The sequence below is a fragment of the Suillus subaureus genome (assembly GCF_016647635.1).
Source record: "Suillus subaureus strain MN1 chromosome Unknown BJ212scaffold_9, whole genome shotgun sequence".
Classification (NCBI taxonomy): domain Eukaryota; kingdom Fungi; phylum Basidiomycota; class Agaricomycetes; order Boletales; family Suillaceae; genus Suillus; species Suillus subaureus.
The window spans coordinates 970,639-984,757 of NW_024538565.1; the positions used below are offsets into that span (position 1 = coordinate 970,639).

The window sequence follows — 14,119 nt, forward strand, 5'->3', positions numbered from 1 at the left end:
GGTCCCATGGAAAACGCAAGGGACAACAAGGAAAAAGGGGTGTGTATCCAATTGCGCAGTGTGGAACAACATTTTCCAGGTATTCCCCATAATTGGGATGATAATTTGATGCTTTGTGCTGATTCACATAGTACATGGCTTCTAGATCTATAACCCTTAAGAAGCTCTGAAGACCCCATGCCAAACCCTCACAGCCACTCTTCCCCATAATGGTATCTCATCTCTCTGCCTTCAGGATCCTGAAATAGATCTTGCCACTTTGATATACTTCTCAGCATCAGCACCAAGGTTGATCAGGCACCTCTGCAAGGTTGGCGGCAGCAGCACTCCTGATTTCCCCAAGCCTGCCCTTGAGCGTACTAGTAGATGAACCAGTCTAGCCATTTGAGACCAAACTTTCCCACTTAAGAGCGGCAGGCCGAATTTTGGACGAGTAAGAGGGATCACTCCTATCAATCTGAAGATACTTGTAGCTGGAATTATGAAATGCGACTAATGATCAGAAATAAGGAAAAATAAGGCTTGGGTGCTTCGCTGTATAGCATGTGCCATAAGCTGAGAAGTGAATGCGGATAATATATGACCTGGGGAAACATAGACCATATCAGCTCAAGCTTCTGGTGTATCAAATGTGAGAAGTTAATCACCAGTATGCATGGAACGTGATCTGCAAAAATGGCAAGCGCCAATCTGATCCTCCACCGCGGGGCGTGTGCCATCCTGTTGGACAGTAGTCAACTACAGCACTGAATGTATTACAGTTTGTGGTTTATAGGGGTATCAATTGAAATGGTCGAATTGTTATTGGCCGCACGATAAATCACATGATAGTGACAGATTCCGTCAGTCGGAGATTTGGCAGGGCGGTACCTGTCTACCCGCCAATACGATCATAGAAAAGCACGTTCAACATCAATTTGGAGGCCTGTTGGGATGACTTTTCCATGGAAGGGATAGTACGCATTGCGATCAGTTGCCTTGTTGACCTAATCCTCCAAAGTCAGCTGAACATCCTTCGAATCTCGTGGTCCAGGTCCATTTCTATACTCTGAAATAGGCACGAGATGTGTGGTGCCTGTCACGATTGATATCAATACCCTTCCTCGACGCCCACTCTTTCTCAACTCGGTTTTGTTCGCATACACAACCCTTTTCCAGGCTGAACCTCATGGTTCGAAAATTATCACCTGGCCGTGTCTTCTCGAGATCGAGAGACACAGACCGTTCTCCGACGCCCCCTCCTAAATCACCACCACTTTCTCCGATCAGCATTGCCTTGCCTCTCTCCAAAGGCAGCAAGTTCAAGGAGGGAGCCGTTTCTGCTATCTTCACTACTACCGTTCCTACGGAGAGTATCACAGGCTCAGTCAGGTCGCATCACACCTCGAGGCTTCAGAAACGGTCTCATAGAGTCATCACACCTACATCCCCTATACACAACATGTCTCCACATGAGTTCTCCCCGATATCCTCCATAGCTAGTTCTGCGGCTTCATTCAAGTTTCTGTCCCCACTCCCCACGGTATGTTCCCCTCATTCCAGTGCTGAATCATATGTTGCTGTTGGTCTGTCGTAATGGCAGCCCCCTTGCAACAGCCTCAACCATGCATATTTGAATTTATAAGTTCTGATGTCGACATGCACAGCACACAGATAGGCACGCTTCAACAGGTGAATAACAAAGAAAATTCATACCTAGATAATCATCGTGTGAGAGAGAAAGATGTTTTCCAATGATGTCGTACATTCTATCCTTACACCTCCTAAGTAAAGCTAAGCAATTGACTCGACAAGATGAAACTGGATTCGTGTAGCTCGTACTGTTGGATCGATTCAGGTCTTCTCGCTCAGACCCCTTCCTGCCCGAGCTATTCCATCGTCATGGAACGCCCATCTTTGGGAAAGGTGGCTATCATCTTTCTGCGCCTGCAAAGCTTGAAATTAGCACCATTTGACTTTCGTCCACTCATGATTCATGAAGTCACCGATTTTGTTCTGGACTGCCGGATTCAAATTTAATCTCGTCTGAATATGTCTGCGCGACGCACGTTATGCGCATACTTCTCTAGAAAAGTGATATTCTCTCTGCAGGATGGCATCAATGGCTATGCTTTGTATGATAGCGCTGGCTATACCAGCTGTCTTGACTGCCCCTGCGGACCCTGGGGGTGTCAGCACAACTGCCCAGCTGGCCTCTGCGATTATCTCTCCCTCCGCTAGCCAGTCTTTCCACAGTCCCGCGTCAACATCCATCTCTGTCGGCACAACCTACCTGTCGATCCCTTCACAAGCTGCCGTCACAACAGCCATCGTAGTCACTGACGTCGTGACAACTACGATTGCAATCACTCCCACGTCTACGACTACAGTCGTCGAGACTGTGACTGCAACAACCACCGTGGCCACCACTAGCACGCCATGGGGCGGTCGGACAGCATGGGCGGCTCCTCCAGACATGAAAGACTTATCTGCATTTAACGTCACTCACTTCCCCAGCGGGAAGCAGAATATCGCTATCATCAACAGCATCTCTGCACTCACCATTGTACCAGGAGGACTCGTGTATGCACAGGATATAATCGAGTCACAGAACACGATAAATAAACCGAACATTACTGGCTTCACCACCGCCTTACAACTTGTTTACCCGGCAAACTCCGTCAACCCTGCCAGCAAATCCCCAGGTGGGGCGGAGTTTTATGCGTCGCCATTGAACCTAGGCGATGCCGAGAATGTCACAATGGAATACAGCGTCTATTTTCCCGTGGATTTCGACTGGGTAAAGGGCGGAAAGCTACCGGGTCTGTACGGTGGTCATACAGGCTGTTCCGGGGGCGCTGCTGCCGAAGACTGCTTCAGCACACGACTAATGTGGAGGCAAGGCGGTGCCGGCGAACTATATCTAGTCCGTCGATTCACTCATAGTATCATGCAAGGGCTGACCTTTTCACAGTACGCTCCAAAGAGAAAGCAAACGAAGGCGTTATGTTCTGATCCACAGTCCGTCTGCGATTCCGAGTATGGGCTCTCGATCGGAAGGGGATCATTCCACTACAGCAGAGGGAATTGGACGACATTGCGCCAAGACGTCGTGCTCAACACCCCTGGAAAGCAGGATGGAGCGTTCGCTTTGTTCGTTAACGGGATGCAGGCGATCAACCGGACAGACGTATTTTATCGCGACGCACCTCAGCAGAAAAAGAAGTCGAAATCAAAAACCATGTCTTCGACATCGCCAACACCACAGCAAACACAAGGTGGTCTGCTGGGAATTCTGGCAGTGACTGCCACAGCGAAAGAAGCTGTAGCTTCTCGACCATCCGTCACCCATACGGCACGAGAAGCGCCAACGATCCTCGTCGCTGACGGGATCTCTGTTGATAGTACCGGTGGTTCCAACGATGAACCAGCGGTTGGTTTTGTTGGGCTTTTCTTCAGCACTTTCTTCGGCGGGCACGGAGACGGCTGGGCCACTCCCAAACAACAGTATACGTGGTTCAAGGACTTCGCCATTATGCGCAACTTTTGATAAGATCGTGACCTATCAAACAACCACAAAAAAGGTCCTGTGTGTTCGCGACCAAAGAGCTACCCTGAAAACGATCCATACCGAAAGATTAAAACCACCAACAACCACAGAACTGCAGACATTACGAGCCACATCCCCGTTCTTGACACTGGTCCCATAGATACCGCCTCTTCCAAAACTTCCTCGAGGGACTTTGCCATCGCCTCCATTCCAAACATCGTCCGGGCACGATCCTGAGCTCTCTGCGAGAGCGCCTTCCTATCTGTCTCTGAGAGATTACAAATTTCCTTCAATGCTTGAGCCCACACCGATGGCTGGGGACGGTAAAGCCATCCAGTCCTTTGATCCGGGGGTTGGTCAACGATACTCTCCGTGGGGCCACCGCTGTCGCAGGCAAGCACTGGCAGGCCACATATCATGCCTTCCACTGGTCCAATTCCGAAATGTTCGTTAGCTGGCGTATACAATAGGGCGAGTGTAGATTGAGCCTGGAGTAGACATGAACGTTGCGCGGTGGTAAAGTTTAGGAGGAACAATATATCCGGCTCATTCAGGGTCATCTTCTGGAACGACGGTACTGACACGCGGGACTGTGACGGGGTGATGACGTTGTAAGTTAGATCATTGAATTGTGCCAGCTCAATGAGGGATTTCAGGGTGCGCATATTATCCTCTAGACGAGGATCATAGCCACCTGGAAGATAGTCAGCGACGAACTCGTGTAATAGCTTTTATCCAACCGACCAGCAAGAACCAGCCTCACGTTTGATGTACTCGGATCCTTGTTACGCAATATCGCAAATGCTTCTATTGCCAAAGCAGCATTCTTCTTCATTTCAAACCGGTTGAGGGACAATAATGTTCGCCGTTGTCTTCACCGAGTGTTTGAATGATCAATGCATGAAAGAAACAAAAATAGACTCACGAGGCGACCTGAAGGATATCGGAATCTGATGGGTCGATTGGTGAAGTATAGGCTGCAATATTAATTCCAGGATAGACGACTTTCAGCTGGTGTCTAAGGGAAGAGAAGTGCGACTTGGTTACTCGTGCAGTGAACTTTGAGTTGGCGAGAATGAGGTCAGCCTGTGCTAGATCTCCGTTAAATGTAAATTCTGTGCAAGGGGTGGTACACATACTCGTAGTCGCCTCCTCTAGCCAATCCATTGGGAAACGATAGATGTATTTCAGGATACTGACATTCTTCCCCCGCTGATCCTCTACGTAGGCACCGTTCGCAAGAAGCTTGTCCGGAAAATGGCAGTAGAAAACGACGCGCTTCCCACAAAACATTCGGAGGAAGGGTATGCAAGTAGAGAGTTGGTCAACAAAGAAGACGTCGTATTGATGTGCTGACGTGCACATGAGGTGCATTGTGAGATGTAGCTGCCTTGCATGTGCAAACATGATATGAAACTTTCCCTGTATAGATCGAGGGTAGCGGTGGAATTACATGATGGACGGATAATCTTCCTGTAACGAAGAGCTGTATAATGATGACACGATCACTGCACAAGTATTTCCTGACGTACCGTCTCTTGTCTCGTCAAAACAGTGGTGCTTGTCGTGATGAGAAGTGTATATATCCACAGAGTGACCCAGGGATTGTAACCCCAATGCAGCATCTACAACCAGCCTTTCGGCTCCTCCTACGTGTCATAATGTGAGTTTGGTTCCATATTCGAATTTATTATGACATACGTACCGATTCCTAAGTCAGGGTGAATAAACGCAATGCGCAATTTTAAGTTCTTCGCCATCATTCAAATCAACAGCTCGGGCTCGTGTATGTCTTGCGTTCTAACGAATTGTGACATATTACGTAATGATGACCATGTGTCACGCACGCCTGGCCCTTCCATGATGATATCCTACCGTGTGATTATAAGCGATACCTGGAAATTATCTTTTGTTTTCCAGAAATCCCAGATTGACAATTTTGTCAGTACTGGCACCTATGTTTCATGTGAGGTTCTGGCAATGCTGCGACCAACAGTTCCACACGTGGTCCGGCATCGTCCCAAATCAAGTGACCGTGGCGATTATAAACACCCCACAGTCCAAGGGGCTTATAGACCTATATTCGGAAGGCGTGACGTGACATTGTCCGCGTGATTTTGACGCGTCACTTACGAGACGCGCCTGCTTCCGTCCTTCACTTTAGGCTTGGCTTGGGCTTGACCTAGTACTCCTACATATGCATATACTGAACAGCAAACATGTCACGAGTCCCAGAAAAAAGGTCTGTCATTGTATCTGCACAATCAATGTTGCTAACTTGCTATGTTTCTTTTAGTGTTCGCGTGAGCTTCACCGCAGACGAGGACACCCTCCTCATGAAATACATTGCAACATATAATCCTGCTAAGAAATGCAGAAGCGGAAATGCCCTGTACAAGCGTCTTGAGGAAAACGTGAGTTTCTCTCATGTTTCTCTTGTGAAACAAGTTCTAACACTGATATAGGTCGACAACAAATGGAACTGGTCCAAGACACACTCTTGGCAATCCTGGCAATTCAGATACAGGAAAAATATGGATGAATTTGATAGGAGGATATTGAAGTATCAGAAGAAGAAAGGAATCAAACCGGAGAAGCAACTGGGGACGGAGCCTCAGTTGCCGCCTTCTGATGAAGAAGAAGCTGCGAGGGACTGTTCGAAAGAGACCAGCAAAGGAAAAAGGCCGGCTGGCGGCCAAGACAGTCCTGAGAAGCGGAAAGTAAAGCGAGCGAAACTGGAAAGAGACCAGCCAGATGCTGGGAGTAGTCGCTCCCCCTTGATGAAGACCAATGGGACACGCCAAATTCCCGCTGGTGGACAAAGTGACCAAGCTCGTAGTTCTCACCCTCATCAGGGGCCATTAGAAACTATGTCTGACGTGCCTCCACCTTCCCCGAAACCAGCGAGCACGTTCAATATTCCTTCGCTCCCTTCTCGCTCAGATACCCTGCCAGTCCCGTCGTCCCTACCCAATTCTCCTGTCAGGACCCTGCCACCAAACTCGTCCCAGCTTCCACCAAGTTCTCAGCCTTTTGCATCATCTTCACAGCAGGTAGTCACCCCAAAGCCGCCATCAGGGCCCAAACGAGTCTTGAAGCGCAAGTCCGTTTCCCCCATCTTTGGCTCGCTCTCGCCAACATGTGATCGTTCTACCCCTTTAAAGACGAAAATTCTCCCCAAAGTGGTAGAAGGGCACTTTACAACGTCACTCACTGATCGGCTAGGTCATGTGCGACTAGGTGGTCGTTCTGAGGAGAAACAGGCAGTGGCTTGGCCTCCCGTTCGGGGCAAGAAGGATAGAGAGAAGGAGGTAGCACAAGAACCAACCGCGTTAACTTCTTCAACGGCTCAGGAACGTGAACGCCATCCCGTCAATGGATCCGAGTCTCAGACATCACAACCGGCTGTAGTGCCTCCAAAGAGCGAACCAGAATCTCAGCAACCTCCAGCTCCTCTTCCACCACATCGTACAGAGTCTGAACACCACCCCTTCAGCCAAGTCCCACTTCCTCTCCCTCCTCATCCTCCACGTAATCACAATGGCGCAGATGAAGCCGAATCTCCTCTGAAGCATCGCTCGACAAACGGGGTGGGCCACCTCGTTAAGAATTTGTGGGACAGAAAACGAGACAACGTTATGGGCTCAGCATCGGTTATGGCCCAACCTGTGGCCGGGCCGTCAAAATTAACCACTACTGCCGGGCCTTCATGTCTCACATCCTCTGCTGAACTACCACATGGACAGCCAGTTGTTGTGCCTTCTGCCACACCAACGAGCAAGGAAAAGGCACACTTACCGAACACACCGTCGTTAGCTCAAATTTCTACTGAATCTACTTCGAGTACGATGGCTACCGTTCAACAGATACGGGTTCCATCGAAGAAAGAGTTTGTCCCCATCTTAAACGCTCACTCAATTGTCTCACCACAAGACAGGAATTCACGTTCGCCTGGCTCAGCCCCTCGCAGATTCAATATGCAGCCATTTCCCGTACCAGGTTCACCATTCCTACCTTCTAATACAGACAAGGGCAAAGGGAAAGGCAAACAGCGCGATGTTGAGCCTCCGGTGACACATGCTCAACGTCTACTCAATCGTACTCGAAAGCGACACCGGAGAAAGACAGTTGGTGGCTATGACTTGCCACGCATGGACCTTCGCACTCTATCAGCAGTGTCGACTTCTCGAATCTCTCGTTCTAGAGGCAGTAGTTCAGCATCACACTTACCTCACCGCCCCTCCCTCCCTGTCCATTCCACACCATCGGCCATCCCAGCTGACCTCTCCGGCTACCTTATCACACCTGGGCCTGCGATTCCATCAGTTCCACTTGAGCTTATCACGCCTGTTGACTTACCCCTGTCTGCCTCTGTCGGATTCAGATCCTTAATATCACGTATCGCTGCCGCGCATGGATACTCACCAGATGTCGTGCTCGAGGTTTACAAGCGCGTCGAAAGCTTGGAGGAGACTGAGAAGTGTGTAAGGGGCATGCGCGATGTTTCTGAGAGCTGGATTGAAGCGGCACTCAAGCAGAGGGAGCGGGAAGCGCGTAGAGCCAGGAGAGCCGAGAATGACAAGGAGAGCGACGATAGCGACGACAAACTGCCTCGTGGCTCTCGTCATCGACCATCCTTGCAACAAGCTTTACCAGAGAGGCGGTTGCCGAATGGGCTGCGGGTACGGCATGAACCTGGATTGCATGAGTTGGAATATAAGCCTCTGCCTACGAAACAGGGGCGCGCTAAAAGGCGAGCGTCGATGGGCGGAAGTACCAGTATGGGTACAAGCTGGAGGGCGGATGCAGGGCGTTACAGGACCAATCACGTAGGGATGAGGTGGCAGATACTGCTGTCGACAGTAGTGAAGGGAGTGATGATGAAGCCGCTTCAGGAGAGGAAGATGAAGAAAGCAGCGACGATGTCAAACAAGCAGAAGAGGAGCGTGTTGTGGAGAGGCTCGTTTCTGTATCTCCATTGGAAGACCTTCAGGATCAGGATGATCTCGAGTACGACGCCGGAAATGATCCCGAGCTTGCGCCCGATGATGCAGAGCAGCTTGATGAGGAACAGCATCACGATTTCTCACTCCGAGAACGTCCTCGTGCCATACGTATCAAGCACGAAAGCCTGACACCACCCTCACTTTGCAGGTTGCATGGGGATTCAGCCCAGAATGGGAAAGAGGTGTTAAATGGTGCTTCGCCAGACGTTCGCCGCATACGCTCAGTATCTCCGCCCTGGAACGCGGATGAGGGGATAACCCTTCTTTCGGGGAATGGGCAGATGCACCAGATGCTTGAGAGGCGATTGGGGAAACATGGCATGAAAAAAAGAGTTGCGCAGCTGCTGCGATAGCATTAGGAGTTCAGTGCACGAGCATGTACGTAGTGTCTCTTTTTTTTGGTAACGAAGCAATGCAGGAATTCACCAGTGTAATTAACCGTAGTACAATAACCTTTAATGTTATGGCTCACACTGTTGAGCGGTGGAAGTGGTTAATTGCCGCAACTTTTCTACATGCCGAGTGTTCGTCAGTGAATTCATCAGATCTATATTGCAGGGGTACACGACAGGAATCAAGGTATTGAAAGAAAAATTGCGTAACTCTTTCTTGGGTCAAGACCAAAGTCAATTTTATTAGAGTGAATTGCTAAGCCATACGTACTCAGCCCACGACCTATCAATATTTCTGGCCATCATCGTTCAAATATCTCACAACCGCAGCAAGAACGTCGCTGATCTTTGGACGTGAACTTGGCAGTTCAGCCCAGCACTGCTCAATCAAGCTCCAATATCGGGTGATCAATAGTGCCAGGATTAGAAGGCCTACGGCCCGTCTTTGCACGCATCATAGTGTTCAGTCCCGTGATATCGGGCCACAAGCGGGATCCGGTAAAAATCTAAGGAAAATGAGGACCAAAGCAAGACTAGTGGCAGGTCTCGTACCAGGTACATTAGGCATGCGAAAGAGTACACGTCACTTGATGGGCTTGGATTCGGCCCCTTACTATCGGCCTGGTGGTCGGGGAATAACTCTGGGGCCGCCCAGGCTAGTGCTCCTCCTATCTTTGCATCGGTGTATGTGACCGACAAATTGGTAAAGCCGCCCAATATCACGGAGAGGCCAAAGTCAGTCAGTACGGCCCTTTCGTTATCGTCGATCAGAACATTCAACTTTGGGGGAAAATTTGACATATTTTTCTGTGTGAATAAACGAGGCTTACTGGGGTGAGGTCCCCGTGGACTATAGGATGCTTATGAACTATCGATATTTTTGAGATTTTGAAGATAAAGGGTAACTCAGACATACGATATTTCAGCCCTTCAGCAATGTCTTTCACCTGTTAAACGTAGTAAAAGAGATGAAGTAAGAAATGAAAAAAAGCCTACCCAAAGAAGACGCCGTACATCATCGACATCCCTGTTACCCATGTATGCATAGAGTGATCCATTCTTCATCCACAGGGAAACCATGCCAACCATGCCTTCGAGATGACCGAAGTCCGTCGTAGTGCCCAACAACGAAGCTATGTTCGGGTGAGATAGCCTTCTCCAAGCTGCAAGTTCACGCTTCAAATTCTGTGGACAGAGACAGTTAACCACACGAATATCTGCCAGTAGACTTTCACGACTACCTTCTTTACTTCATCTACTCGCGAGGAATCCTCGACATGCATGACCTTAACAGCAACCTACCCATCATCAGACACTGACGTATGCAAATACAAACAAAGTAACCTTGACTTGGCCCCCAGTCTTTCTGTTCCAGATGGATTCATAGACAGACCCGCACCCTCCGTGAGCATCGGCATAATCCCGCTGCCTTTTGATCTGTCCGGTAAGATCTGGAGGGCCGATAAAAACTTGATAATCTTTGATCTTTTTCAAAACATGCGATGCGGAAGGTCGAACTTGTGGAAGAAGCGACAAACATGGTTCTATAAGTGCCCATTGGTCATCATCCACTATCGGACCCTTGGGTCGCGACGGCGTCACGCGTTTCCGAAGCTGGTTAGAAATGTCCACGGATGTTGCATCGTGCCAAGGCATGCGTTTTGTATATATCTGAAGGAAGAAGTACTTAGCTCTGCTGGAGAACGGTGTTCAATCTTACGTAAAATATGACACAGCCGAGGGAGTATATATCGCTTTTAAAAAGAGTCTTGGGAAGATGTTGAAATATTGCATCGTCCCTCTGAACGAACCATTCTGGACTAGTGAACTGAATTGCAGGCTTGGACGGCATCTGAGACTGAGGGCATGCGGCATCCCTCGAGGAAAGTCTCACTGACTGGCGGAAGCCAGAAAGACATGCGCCTTGTCGCTCGGTGATGAGTATGTTGTCCTGTAAGGAAGATTGAACGTATGTTCCCAGACCATGGCAATTAAAATCATACACTCTCTAGGTTTCCATGGACCACGAAGTTTAGATGAACTTTTGCACCTGGCCGCTCGCTTCAGTTGTTTCATAGCTTAAAAGACAACGTACGGTGTTCAAGGCCAGAGGAAATGTCACACAACTGAAAAGGAAGATTTTAGAGTAGAACCACACCGACTGCAAGCAGCTTACGAGAGTTGTCTTTGCAGGTATTTCAAGGGCTGCTCCATGAGTGCGAATAAACGAAGTGAGAGTGCCGTCTGCCATCCACGGCATAACCAAAGAATGAAACAGCTTATCCTTCTTAAAGCCAAGGAATTGAACCACATTGTCATGAGGAAGAAGGCGTGATGACAGCAACTGCAATTCCGGATGAATTTTCTGGATAATGAGAGAAACCATATTGAATCTCTGAGGCATTTGCTAGTAGTTAGTACACTGACTTCTGTGCGCACTTCGCTCGGATCGTCGAGCATGGACTTGTACGATTTGACTGCGACCTGAAGCACACAAATCAACCAACTGTAGCATGCGACGAACCTAACTTACTAGTTTTTTGCTATCTTTGAGACCGCATTGCTTCACTTCAGTATATGGTCCAGAAATACATAGTCCTTTTGGGGGCAATATTCGACTTGTAAGATTATAAGTCTCAGAGCTAAGAGCAATTATAATCAGTGACTTCTTTGCACAACAAAAAAATGGACACAAGGGGCCCCAAGATTTGGACAAACATAGTGGTATTCCTGTGTATCAGATGGATGAGCTAGTGATTTGTTGATACTCTAATCAGGGTCACCCACATTTACAGGCGTGCGGATAGGAGTGAGTATTTAATAGTTAATCAGGAAAGATGGACAGATGAAATGCAAAGAATGCGAAGGAACGCAAAAGAACACGAAGAACTTATACCAGATCCATAGACGCGCGCAGCACTTCTAAGTCGCACGTTCTGGCAGGGCTGTATCGGAACTTCCATCTGAGACTGACCAAACGAGCAAGAGATAAAATTGGATGTCGTTCGCCACACACGACGCCGTGACAGAACCATACGGGACCATGGGTGCCAAACCTTTGCCAAAGGCAGTATATGCTAAATAAAGGAGACCAAGCTTCAAGGTGGCGGTTCGCTGGACTCATGCGGTGCGACAACATTGACTCGTACATTAAATACGCATCCTACACATCATAAGCGCTTCCGCACTTTCGTCCCAACACAAAAATCGAGACCTACCTGACAACAGCACCGTCGCCTTACTTTCATCTCGTTGTAAGTCCCACCAGGGCTGAAGATAGACTGTCAGTCTCAACCAGCTAACACAAATCGCTCACTAGCATAGGCCTTGCACCCCCAACCGAATCCTAGAGCTCCCTGACGTTCAAACTGAATGTCTTCTCGCGCCAACAAGCTTGTGCCAGAAAAAGTCATCAAGGTCAATTGCGACAAGCAAAGGGTGCCGGTTATCGCATTTCTCTTCGGGGACCAACATATCATCGCCTGTTCTCATGGCTGTCTCCAAGTCATAGAGGCAAAAACTGGTGAACTTGTTGGTGATCCCTGGCAGGATAAAGAGAGAAGCCAAATTTGCGCAGTCGACGTATCACCAGATGGTGAGCGTGTTGCGACTGGCAGCAAAGATGGCAAGATACAGATATGGAAGTGGAATGGAAAAACCGCGAAGATAATTGCCGAATCAGAGAAGCACAGTACTGCAGCAAATTGCGTTTGTTGGAGTCGACACGATGGTGGTGCTCACATCGCTAGTGGCTTTGATGACGGCAGGGTAGCTGTCTGGCCGGTAGCATCAGGCCTCAAGAACCCCATAAGTACCGACGATACCCGCCTCCGATACATACACACGGTAAACTATTCACATGACGGTACACAACTCCTTGTGAGCGGTTACGACCGCGAAATATCGAGATTAACAATCGACGAGAAAGCGCAGGAGGTCGAGGTAGATGAGGTCATCAAAGTTTGCAACAATCCTGAACATGTGTCAAGTGCGACATGGGCCGTGACTGCAGATAGGCATGCAATTGTCACCGGCTTATCAGATGGGAAGATCAAGATACTCGAACTTCCAGGAAGGTCGGCTGCTAGAGCTTGAGGGACCGGGTCACTCTGACCTTGTCTGCGCTGTCGTTTTGTTTCCAAACAACAAACGTGTACTTGCAAGCGCCTCTTATGACCATACCCTCCGCTTTTGGGATCTCGGTGCCAAGCGAACAATTGGTCAACCACTCTCTCACTCTGCGGATCCGACCTGTGTAGCATTCGCAACCAATGGAACATCAGTAGCTACCGGTACTTGTGATGGCGAGGTCTACCTTTGGGATATAGCAGACTTTCTCTCTAGTGCAATGCCAACGGATGATGTGAATGTGGGTACTCATGTAAGATCCCATTTATCCGACTCATGTGCCGACACCGCGTCACTATCAGAGTCATGACGGGGACGCGATTGCTAGACCTCTCTTTAACGTATGTGATGCTCGTGTGGATGGTTCATGAGCGCTAGCTCACAAGCATACCCCAATCTACAGCCTGACTCGCCAATCCCTACTCGCCAACGTAAAGTCCAACGACTATCTCCGAGCTTCCCAGGACGGTCTCTTAACACTCCTAGACCACCAAGGCTGAAATACGGTCCGGGTTTCTTTGTAAGCGGCGCAGTCACTGACTGTTTTTGGTCATAAATAACGTCTGAACTGCAGGATGGCACGCGCCCTCTAGTCGTAGATGTTCCCATTACCGACACTCCAAGTGTTAGCAGGCGATCTTCTATATCTCGGCGTGTTAAAGTTACCGCATCACGTATGCAACAGGTTTGTCATGCTATCCCTTCCCCATTAAATTCACCATTAACTGAGTCAATTTCTAGGCGTTCAAGGTACCCCGAACACGACATGGAAGATCCCCAATGACTACGCACTCGGGTGGCATTCAAGAAGAAAGTCGACAGAACAACCATAGGGAGTATCAAGCAGCCAGTAGCACTTCGCCTCCCGACCAGCAAGCAGGAGCGGAAAGTGAACCTACCACACAGGGAGCTGTCCTTGTGCGACGTACACCCTGGGTCAACGCCTTGTTGCTTATGGGATGCATACCCCGAGCAGATGGACTGACGTGAATGTTAAGTACTTTGCGTCCTACATAAATTACGTTTCTCAATGGACATAAATTGGACAAAAAATACTTTGCTTT

At 48.9% G+C, this 14,119-nt stretch overlaps 5 protein-coding genes across 5 annotated transcripts; 3 read left to right on the plus strand and 2 right to left on the minus strand.

Moving 5' to 3' along the window:
* Positions 1 to 2,455: 2,455 nt before the first annotated feature.
* Positions 2,456 to 3,529, plus strand: BJ212DRAFT_1267174 (polysaccharide lyase family 14 protein; the record flags this gene model as incomplete). Its single annotated transcript, XM_041330638.1, has 3 exons — positions 2,456 to 2,905; positions 2,954 to 3,222; positions 3,439 to 3,529. The coding sequence occupies 3 exons, from the start codon at positions 2,456 to 2,458 to the stop codon at positions 3,527 to 3,529; spliced, it is 810 nt and encodes a 269-aa protein (XP_041195342.1).
* A 59-nt stretch (positions 3,530 to 3,588) lies between these two features.
* Positions 3,589 to 5,289, minus strand: BJ212DRAFT_1446141 (glycosyltransferase family 4 protein; the record flags this gene model as incomplete). The annotated part of the gene is made up of 7 exons (XM_041338195.1): positions 3,589 to 4,223; positions 4,274 to 4,401; positions 4,455 to 4,620; positions 4,669 to 4,951; positions 4,983 to 4,998; positions 5,058 to 5,178; positions 5,235 to 5,289. 7 exons carry the CDS (start codon positions 5,287 to 5,289, stop codon positions 3,589 to 3,591), a joined length of 1,404 nt encoding a protein of 467 aa, XP_041195343.1.
* Positions 5,290 to 5,682: 393 nt separating this feature from the next.
* Positions 5,683 to 6,943, plus strand: BJ212DRAFT_1067872 (uncharacterized protein). The gene is made up of 4 exons (XM_041328984.1): positions 5,683 to 5,771; positions 5,826 to 5,943; positions 5,995 to 6,632; positions 6,694 to 6,943. Exons 1-4 carry the CDS (start codon positions 5,749 to 5,751, stop codon positions 6,716 to 6,718), a joined length of 804 nt encoding a protein of 267 aa, XP_041195344.1. The 5' UTR covers positions 5,683 to 5,748; the 3' UTR covers positions 6,719 to 6,943.
* A 2,272-nt stretch (positions 6,944 to 9,215) lies between these two features.
* BJ212DRAFT_1068045 (kinase-like domain-containing protein) lies at positions 9,216 to 11,567 on the minus strand. The gene is made up of 13 exons (XM_041328985.1): positions 11,461 to 11,567; positions 11,355 to 11,411; positions 11,104 to 11,292; positions 11,023 to 11,053; positions 10,931 to 10,968; positions 10,648 to 10,878; positions 10,466 to 10,598; positions 10,272 to 10,405; positions 10,169 to 10,213; positions 9,942 to 10,112; positions 9,758 to 9,787; positions 9,480 to 9,707; positions 9,216 to 9,433 (listed from the first exon to the last, which is right to left on the minus strand). Exons 2-13 carry the CDS (start codon positions 11,385 to 11,387, stop codon positions 9,311 to 9,313), a joined length of 1,386 nt encoding a protein of 461 aa, XP_041195345.1. The 5' UTR covers positions 11,388 to 11,411; positions 11,461 to 11,567; the 3' UTR covers positions 9,216 to 9,310.
* Positions 11,568 to 12,299: 732 nt separating this feature from the next.
* On the plus strand, positions 12,300 to 14,045 carry BJ212DRAFT_1298223 (WD40-repeat-containing domain protein; the record flags this gene model as incomplete). The annotated part of the gene is made up of 6 exons (XM_041332667.1): positions 12,300 to 13,003; positions 13,092 to 13,296; positions 13,358 to 13,396; positions 13,459 to 13,575; positions 13,630 to 13,740; positions 13,797 to 14,045. 6 exons carry the CDS (start codon positions 12,300 to 12,302, stop codon positions 14,043 to 14,045), a joined length of 1,425 nt encoding a protein of 474 aa, XP_041195346.1.
* Positions 14,046 to 14,119: the final 74 nt, after the last annotated feature.